This window comes from Pimephales promelas, chromosome 19, assembly GCF_988280905.1.
Source record: "Pimephales promelas chromosome 19, fPimPro1.hap1.1, whole genome shotgun sequence".
NCBI lineage: Eukaryota > Metazoa > Chordata > Actinopteri > Cypriniformes > Leuciscidae > Pimephales > Pimephales promelas.
The window spans coordinates 14051950-14061959 of record NC_142787.1 but is presented as its reverse complement, the minus strand read 5'-3'; the positions used below and the strand labels follow the sequence as shown (position 1 = coordinate 14061959).

The 10010-nt window shown below is 34.8% G+C and overlaps 1 protein-coding gene across 2 annotated transcripts; it reads left to right on the top strand.

The window, feature by feature from the left end:
• The first annotated feature begins 2218 nt into the window (after positions 1-2218).
• On the top strand, positions 2219-8233 carry pdcl (phosducin-like). 2 transcript variants are annotated; one of them, XM_039657437.2, is made up of 5 exons: positions 2219-2340; positions 4227-4453; positions 4611-4792; positions 6009-6287; positions 7462-8233. In XM_039657437.2, exons 2-5 carry the CDS (start codon positions 4279-4281, stop codon positions 7744-7746), a joined length of 921 nt encoding a protein of 306 aa, XP_039513371.2. In that variant the 5' UTR covers positions 2219-2340; positions 4227-4278; the 3' UTR covers positions 7747-8233. The 2 variants fall into 2 exon arrangements, with proteins under 2 accessions (XP_039513371.2, XP_039513370.2); XM_039657436.2 differs by having other exon boundaries at positions 2223-2340; positions 4270-4453.
• Positions 8234-10010: the final 1777 nt, after the last annotated feature.

Below are 10010 nucleotides of genomic sequence, written 5' to 3'. Positions count from 1 at the left end.
TAATAAACTAATTTCACAATTGTATTGGCCTATTTTCAATTCATAATTGTAAAATTATGTAACATTCATGTGCAGTTCACTTTCTCTGGGAGTCTAAGCTGAAAGCTCTGCCATCATATGTTGCTTTTTGCATTTTTTTTCTTCATTGGACGCGCAGGAAATTACTTAATTAGTGATTATGTCTACACTGACCGAGTCTATTTCTTTTGTTCTCATATGTTGCCTCATATCTGTGAAAAATCACAGATCTAATTACCTTTTGTTCATGTGACATTTTGTCCTCAACAATGTTAAATTGAATTAAAATGTTGTTAATGTATCTTGTAATAAACATTTAACAAATGAAAACCTCAAGATGTTTATTATAAATAAAGACAAACTTTTTGCTCAGCTGTAGGCAAAGGCAAGGGCGTTTCAAATCAGCGTATTTTAGCGCCATCTGCTGTTTTAGAAGAGAAATTACTCATCTGCATTTATGAGAAAATCTGCCTGGACACATTTGTGAGAAAATCGAGCCGAAAGATCTCACAATCAGAAAGGCCAGATAGATATGCATTTGAAAAAAGTTTAAATACCAAAGAATTGAACATGAACTTGGAATTGCAATACAATAAAGTATACTGTCAATTACAGTAAATAAACTAATACATTCAGCATCCTTGGCCAAATTGCATTGCAGTGGTAATGAGCATATTTGCTACACTATAACAGTATCTTCTGACAAAAGACTTTCTCTCACTCATGAGAGAAAAATTAGGTCTGAGAATGTAATTTCTTCCCAGTGCATGTTGGACGGTTCTGTTCATAACTTTTATGGACAGAATTTCTAGGCGCAGCCAGGGGCCGGAGGGTGTCAGGTTTGGGGACCACATGATTTCCTCTCTGCTCTTTGTGGATAATGTCGTGTTGGCCCCTTCAGACCAGGACCTTCGGAATGCACTGGGACGGTTTTTCAGCCGAGTGTGAACGTGAAGCAGCTGAGATGAGAATCAGCACCTTCAAATCCGAGGCCATGATCCTCAGTCGGAAAAGGATGGCTTGCCCACTTCAGGTTGGTGGAGAGATCCTGCCTCAAGGAGTTTAAGTATCTTGGGGTTTTGTTCATGAGTGATGGAAGGATGGAACGGGAGATCGACAGACGGATTGATGCAGCTTCTGCAGTAATGTCAATTTTATCTATAGACCATTTCACAAGATGTAAACAACATGGCCCAGAAGCACTTTCTGTTTCAGTTTGTAACTGTTTTCTTTATTTCACATGTAAAGAAAACATCTTAAAGATGTTTGTTTAACTTTTTGATTCAGTTTTAAATGTTCTGTTGGTTGTATTTTATCCCAGCTTTTATGTAGTGTTAAAAAACTGAAACAGGAAGTGCTTCTGGACCAGTGTTGTTTACGTCTTGTGAAATGGTCTATATCCATCTGATGCTTATTACATTTAGTTTAGCCCACTAAAGCAGCTAAAGTCTCTGTGAACAAAGTGGTTTGAAGGCCGTTAATGATGGCTGTTTTGCTAACTGTTTGCGGTGCAGAACCCTTGGGCGGCCAGGGTGGTGAAGCCTGAGGACCAGACATGTGAATGTAAAGAGAACTGGGTCATTTCTCATTTCTCCATGTCTACATGACTGCATATAAGTGAAAGAATATTTTTACCTTGCAGATAAATCTTTTTACTGGGATTCTGCTTTGTCCGTGGTTATTCAAATAAATTGTCAAAAAGGAGGGCTTTTTTTAACCTAAAGTAGGGTCCATACAACCCACTTTTAATATTTGGCATGTTGTGCTATAACAACCAAATTATCAAACGTTTCTCAATAAACTCATTGGCTTATGTACTATCATCATGCACATGCTAAACTTATATCTTAATATGTTACTGTAAATCTACATTGTTCTTAATGGGGGCACTATTTGTTTTCCTCTATTTTACATATTATTAGTTGTATATAATTGTAATTGTTTATACTTACTTATACTATGAGAGTTTTTTCCTCTCTTTGTTTCTCTTTTGTTTGTTTATTTTTTGCTATTACTTTGGTGGTGTAATTCTATTCTGTATTTGCATGTACTTAAAATTTTCTGGCAATATAAACCAAATGTCATGACAGATGGTTGGGGGTCTACAAGGTTGAAATGAAAACAAAACATAGAAGGTTGAAAAACAAGAACATATTTGAAACGCCTTCTGTCAATCGCTTGAATCTCTCATTGGCGTATACTCATGTCAGTCATCTCTTCTGCACTGTGATTGGTCAGTACGCGTACTTGCGCTGCAGAGCCAGTGTAGAATCTGAAGTGGCTGCTTTCAGCGATTAGCTACGAAAAAGAAGCCGGATTTTGGTAAGATTCAATCGGGTTCCCAGATTTTGAATGCTTTAGTTATCATAAAACACCTCTTATTTATAATACTTATACTTTATTTTGTTAGTAGTACCGTGTTGTGTTACGTTAACCGACTAGCTAGTGTACTAGCATGTTAACATATCATGCTAACAAACATTCATCAAAAATCTCATTTTTATAATCTAGTTTTTGAGATTACAGAAGCTCTGTGAGTGAATGGTACTGAATATTCTTTTAGATAGTTTGATGTTTCTTAAACATAATCTGATGTATATAACTTAGCAAGGTAACGTTAGCAGATCATGTGTTTGACAGATTAGCTGTCAGATGTATAACGTTAGATATTTCTTACGAAATATAATCTATAATAGTATGCATTCACATTAAAGTTATTACATGTTAAAAATTTTTTTTAAAACCATAAGTCCTAGATATGAGCTCCAGAGGGGATGAGGGCTAACTTAATTGGATTTCTCGCCAGCTCCTGTCTCTTTCCCTCATGGGGTTATTTTGAACTAGATTTTTTTTTAAAGGAAGAATATCCAACACTGGATGGGGCAGCAAAAGGATAGTGTTAGTGTATGGTTTGTGTATTTTTTTATTGTTTAAATGACCTAGAAAAGGTAAAGTAATCCAGAAGCATGAGAGGGGAGTACCCAGATTTTGTAAACAAATATGACATGAATGCGTCACATAGGTACTTTTAGAAAATATTTTTTAAACTAATATACCTGGATATTATATTAGACTGATGTTTTATTTATTGCATTATATTATACATTTAATATATAAAATAAATATTGGTATGCAATTGTTGTACTATTAAGAAATACTTTTACAGAATGTATTACATTAATGTTAATTTATTGATATACTAATCAATGCACTTAACATTTCAAGTACAGTAAAGTTAATTTATACATATGTTTACAACACGTGTATTATTTATAAAATAACATTAACCTAGATTAATAAATGATATATTGCTGTTGTTTATTGTTCATGATACCTAATATGCATAACTAACGTGCTGCTACTGAAAAAAAAACGCATGCAAAATAGAAAAAACACCCGCAAGCAAATTAAGAAAACATCTTCATCAGTTTCACAACACACGTAAGCTCCAAATACTCACAACACCACCCAAATACAGAAACGTGCTGCAAAAGCTCACAACACAAATACAGAAACACGCTGTAAACAACACAGACCACAACAGAAATGTTTCCAGGGGAACCAAATAAGTGACGAACCCGGCTGGGGTGTGCTGGGGCTTACTGCTTTAAATTCTACTTTATGTATTTATTTATTTATTTTTGCAAAACATACAGAGATTACATTTTATACAATATACAAGATGTATTAACAATTTGTTCAATGTCATCAGAATACACATGAGAAAAGAACAATGAGATGAAAACTAAAATAAATAAATAAAAAAGATAGAGAATAAGAACATGGGAAAGATACTTATCTTTCATCAGTGACGCTATACAAATTGTTTCATTTTATGTTTAAATTTTCATAAAGAAAAGTTTCACAATAAATGTTAGGTTATGTAGGGTCCAAAGTTTTAAAGTTGAGACACGCATACATGCTGATGCATATTTTAAAAGCTTTTTTGTAAAGTAAAAATTAAAATGAATTTGCAACCGTTATGTTAACAAGTTAACAACATTATATATCTGTGGTAAGAACAGCTCTTTAGCTGATGGCCCGGAGGCGTTGCCAGTCACATGACTTGCCAAAAAAAGGACTGACATAACTAATGTTAACCATTTAAATCTTGTAAAATGTTACCTTTAATTATTTAGAGTAGAATTAAGTTGTGTCATGGGAATTTGTCTGTGCTCTTTGAAAAAAAAGTGTTATATCTTTTTTAGTGTTATATCTCTAACTGTGTGTGTATCTCACACTGTGTCTCAGTGTGTAGTCATGACGACACTGGATGATAAGATTCTTGGAGAAAAGCTGCAGTATTACTACAGCAGCAGTGAAGATGAAGAGAGCGACCACGAGGAAGAGGAGAACGCGTCCAAAACCATCCGTGACCAAGAGGTGCTGGATGTGGAACTCGACTACAGTGCAGATGGCAGTTCGGTCAACACCGGTACGCTTGTGTCGCAAACAAATTTGCACTTTTATTCCCAACAGCCTAATTTTTATTCACTTGAAAGCAAATGATACTGCCTCCATGTTCATCAACAACACATCCGTAAAGACCGTTGAGACATCTGACTCAGTGTGTGTGTGTGTGTCTCCCACAGGGCCGAAGGGTGTGATCAATGACTGGCGTAAATACAAGCAGATGGAGAACGAGCAGCGCGTGGAGCAACAGAAAGAGATGGAGCGGCTCATCAAGAAACTCAGCATGACATGCAAGTCACATCTGGAGGAAGAAGCCGACAAAAAGAAAGAGAAGGACCTGCAGGATAAAATCGCAGGCAAAGTAAGAATCACTCTATACTTGGGCTGTCACTAACCATTATTTTGGTAATCGAGTAATCAAGCGGTTTATTTTGATGATTAATCCAGTATCATCGGATATTTTTTTTTGTGGAATTAAAAATAGACCTAAGCCTTTAAAACAACTTAAAATTCATATAATAATGAGGAAATAATTTTTCTTACAAATAAAGTATCAAAAGCAAGTAATGATGGTTTTATTGAACAACACTTTTAAAATGCATATTATACATAATATAAACAATGATCTCATGTACATTACTTATTATAACAAATGCCTGCAGAGGGCGCCAACAGCCTGGTGTTGTTACACTTTACAGCTGATCAAATCCTTGTTTCATATTGGCCAAACCACATTTAATTTACATGTCCACTTAATCTTTAAAGTTTGGCCACTTCTTTATGATAGAATTGCTACAGACGCTGTAATTCCTTGAACAATAATATGTGGACATTAGAGCCAGACCGATATATCGGCAGGCCGATTTTATCGGCCGATATTAGGCATTTTCCAAACTATCGGTATCGGCAGTTATAATGGCCGATAAATGAATATTTCAAAAAAAAAAAAAATGGACGAAACTCGCTTGAACCATGTCATGAGTGTTGGAGTTGTAGAGTTTGTCCACCAGAGGGCACTCTACACAATGACGCGTATCATCGTTTCTGAAATAAAAAAAAATTAAATATCGGCCGATATATCGGAATATCGGATTTTAAAATCAACAAATATTTGTATCGGTATCGGCTTTCAAAATCCTTTATCGGTCGGGCTCTAGTGGACATCAAAACATGCAAACTCCGAGGGTTAAAACTTTTATTTTGAAATCTTGATGAATAGTTTGCATATTTAGAAATATAGTGATATATTCACCCATGTTGGCATAGGTTTATAAATGATTTACATTACAAATCTGAAGAAATGGTGCACGTTGCGTTCCCAGATGAACGTTTTAAGCAACCCAAACTCACAGCATTTTTTTTACATGCATGTAAATAATTAAAGTGCACGTATTAAACCTGAAATCGAATTTTATTTAATTAATTCAATGAATTGCTTGAAGATCAGATTCATCACACGTAGGCAAAGCTGGTCATAGGTCTGTGAGTGAGGACTTGTCTGGTTCTTTGCTGAGGATATCTGCCGAATATCAGCAGCGAAATTAAATTCTCCATTTTTAATTTTCTTCTATCTTCAGGTGAACCTCCGTGTGGATGAAGAGGAGGAGGAGGATGATGATGATGAGGCCTTCCTCCAGCAGTATCGTATGCAGCGCATGGAGGCGTTGCGGCGACAGCTGTGTGGAGGGCGGCGCTTTGAAAAGGTCGTTGACATCTCGTCGGGAGAGGAGTTCCTGCGCGCTGTGGACGAGGAGGGCAAGAACACTCTGGTGCTGGTGCACATCTATGAGCCAGAGGTGCCCGCCTGCCAGGCCATGGACGGCAGCCTGACCTGCCTGGCACTGCAGTACCCAATGGTAACAGATGAAGGGATTGTGTCATCTTTGGGCTTTCATTTGTCTTGATGTTTTATAATGTTTATCATATATGTTTAATGCTGGTCAGTTTAGCAATTGAATAGTTAACAAGAATAATATTTTATTATTATTATTAACAGTAATATTGATGAGTACTATTATCATTATTATTTGTAGTAGTACTCTTTAGTATTGAAGTGATTATCATTTATTCACACTCATGTTTTTCCATACTCAAATGACTTTTTGTTCTATGAATTGCAAAAGGAGATTTTTAACCGAATATCTATACATGCTTTTTTTTTTTTCAGATAAAATGACTTGTCAGCAGGGTTATTGTAGTTAATTAAAGGTAAAAAAAAAATGTAAATAGATTTTCCTTATTTAAATGGTTGCTGAAATTATATATATATATATATATATATATATATATATATATATATATATATTTATATATTTATATATTTATATATAATTTCAGCAACCATTTAAATGAGGAAAATCTATTTACATTTTTTTGTAAATAGATGTATAGATATTGTAAAAGCATGTATAGATATTCGGTTAAATTGTACATGCATGTGTACAATTTACACATGCATGTAAATAATTAAAGTGCACGTATTAAACCTGAAATTGAATTTTATTGAATTAATTAAATGAATTGCTTGAAGATCAGATTCATCACACATAGGCAAAGCTGGTCATAGGTCTGTGAGTGAGGACTTGTCTGGTTCTTTGCTGAGGATATCTGCCGAATATCGGCAGCGAAATTTAATTCTCCATTTTTAATTTTTTTAATTTTTAATATTTATTTATTTTTTTTAACTGAAAACTAATAAAACACAACAAAATGTCTAAACCTTTTAAGTAAAATTAAAGTGGAAAAACTAAAAATATTAATAAAACTAAATTAATTTATGAAATATAAGTAAATGAATAAAAGTAACAACCTAATAGTGTCTCAGTGATACTAAAATAACACCTCAGTAATTTGATGGCTTTGTATGAGGAACAGACCAGAACTAAATTAAAAACATTCCCCTCTGCCATATCTCTCGAATCTCATTATCTCATTATCACATGTTATGAATGTTTCAGTGCTTATGGAACATCAGTGGTATGCATGAGGAAGGTTTCTGCTCATTTCTCTGTTCCTGTGTGTGACCCGCAGGTGAAGTTCTGCCGTGTGCGCGGCTCTGCGGTCGGCACTAGCGCTCTCTTCCGCAGTTCGGCTCTTCCGGCGCTGCTGCTGTACCGCGGAGGAGAGCTGGTGGGGAATCTGGTGCGTGTGTCCGATCAGCTTGGAGATGATTTCTACGCCACAGACGTCGAAGCTCTGCTGCAGGAATTCGGCCTTCTTCCAGAGAAATACAACCAGCCAAACACACACTCGTCTATTCGAAATGCCGCTGTCACTCACCCTACCGATTCAGACAGCGACCTGGATATAGACTAAATGCTTATACACAAATGTCTGTATACATACATGCACACCAACACATAGATACAGAACAATATATACTCTTGTTTGCGTTCACATAGTGATTCAGGCCCAATATAGTGACCAAAATCAGCGGTTGCAGCTCAAGGTACACTACTGTAAACACAGGATCTCTGTACAAACGTTACGCCTGATATGAGAGATCCTTTCATGATTACTGGACCAAAACAGGGGATATCATTAGACGTAGGTAGGTATGTGTATGTGTGTAATTCAGACGCTTCCTGAATCGGGAGTGTTTCTTTATGCAAACAAAAATGCAAAACCCGTCATAGAATCCTGCTTTGATGTTTCACTATTTATTATAGTTTTAGAATGATGTGTTTGTTTATTTCTGTGTTTTCGGACATCTTAGTTTGCTTTACCCTCTGTTGGTTTTATACATTTTGTTAAAATATCCATCTAGATAAATGCAAAAATAATAAAAAAAAATGATTCTAAATGGACCTTGTCTTGTGTTTACTTTCAGATGTGTGCATTTTTTCTTGTTAGTAGAGGTCCTGGGTAAGATTTGTGTGCACTTTATTTAGTGGAGAATATCTCAACTGTTATAGACTAATATGACTCCATTGAACAACGTATGTGTGCAAAATTCTCTAACCGGGACGAAAGTCCTGAAAATGACCACAATAGGTGACACTATAATGGCACCACAGGTGAATGGGACTTTTTCTTCCCTTTATAGATATCCTCATAAATTTCAAAAACAGATTAATCTTCATATTAAGAGAAATACTTTTTGTATTACACTTTGTCTAAAAATAGGCAATATTTCATATCTCTTCGTATATTTATTTATGTATTTATTTTTAATTAAGTCAGCTTTGGCATTTCATACCCGCAAACACACGCAATCATTATCGACTTCATGGCATTGGTGAGAAAGGTATAACACTTACACTACATGGTCATTGTGAACATTGTGATCACCTCAGAAAATCTGTAGCTTCAAGAGGTTGTATGTACGCGTATTCAATGATGAGATATTGCCTAATTTGCATATTTAATTTTTAAGATAAAGTGTAATACAAAAGGTATTTCTCTTAATATGAAGATTAAACTGGTAGACATGTATGAGAATTTCTATAAAAATAAAAATAAATGTTCCTTTCACTTCTATTGTGATATAAGTGTCACCTATTGTGGTCATTTTCAGGACTTTCGTCCCGGTTAGAGATTTTGGCACACATCACATGTTGTTCAATGGGGTCATATTAGTCTATAACAGTTGAGATATTTTCCGCTAAATGAAGTGCAAATCTTACCCAGGACCTCTACTAAGTATATTTTGTATATTTTCTGTACATGCTTACTTTCTCCTGGTATTTAATGCAAATCTCATGTTTTCTGCTGCATGCTTAAATCCCCCCCCCCCCCCTTCCCTTATTTTAGTTTGTGTAATGTATAGGCTACATTTAATACTAGTTATGTTAAAGCTGTTGCAGTCCCTGCAAGGTTTTTCCAAATATTCCAGATTGTGTAAAAACTTTTCTGACTTGTTTTGTATTATTATTTATTTGGTAAAAAAAAATTGGGAGTGTTATGTTAAAAGCGAAACACCAATTAAGAAAATCAGCTACTTGTATCTGATCATGCCTGTTAAATACCAATTTCAGGTTTAGAAACTGAATTAAACAAATGATGAAGAACTGGTATTTTACTTGCATTTCATAAATGAAACTTCATTTGGAAGATTTCATAGAGGGAAATTTAAAAAATTTCGAGTCATTTACTCAGTTTGATTAAAATATAACAAGTAATAATATATTTTTGATAAAGATTGTTAAAAAATAAGTTTGAAATCCTCTTTATCCTCTAAAATCCATCTTTGATAAAGTAATCGAAAAAGATAGATAAAAGTTTGTGACTATGTCAGACATAAAACCTGGTGTTTTGACAGTATAGAACTTATTTTAGAGAAATATTTCTTAATTGTGTTGTGCATCTAAATAAATTTTGAAGCCTGCCCACTTTATTTATGTGCAATATTAGGGTTAGTTCACCCAAAAATGAAAGTTTTGTCATCACTTACTTACCCTCAAGTTGTTCCAGACCTGAGTTTCTTTCTTCCGTTGAGCACAAAAGAAGATATTTAGAAGAATGTTGGTAACCAGACAGTTGACGATACCAACTGATTTCCAATAGTATTGAAGTCAGTGGGTGTCTTGTCTTGTCTTGTGTCTTGTGGGTGTATTCTTCTAAATATCTTCTTTTGTAAT

What these genes read in the sequence shown, in the direction of transcription:
- pdcl (XM_039657437.2), top strand. Translation starts at nt 4,279, where the DNA reads ATGACGACACTGGATGATAAGATTCTTGGAGAAAAGCTGCAGTATTAC. An exon ending in AGGATAAAATCGCAGGCAAA is followed by an intron (nt 4,793 to 6,008) that starts GTAAGAATCACT and finishes TTCTATCTTCAG; the next exon opens with GTGAACCTCCGTGTGGATGA. An exon ending in TGGCACTGCAGTACCCAATG is followed by an intron (nt 6,288 to 7,461) that starts GTAACAGATGAA and finishes TGTGACCCGCAG; the next exon opens with GTGAAGTTCTGCCGTGTGCG.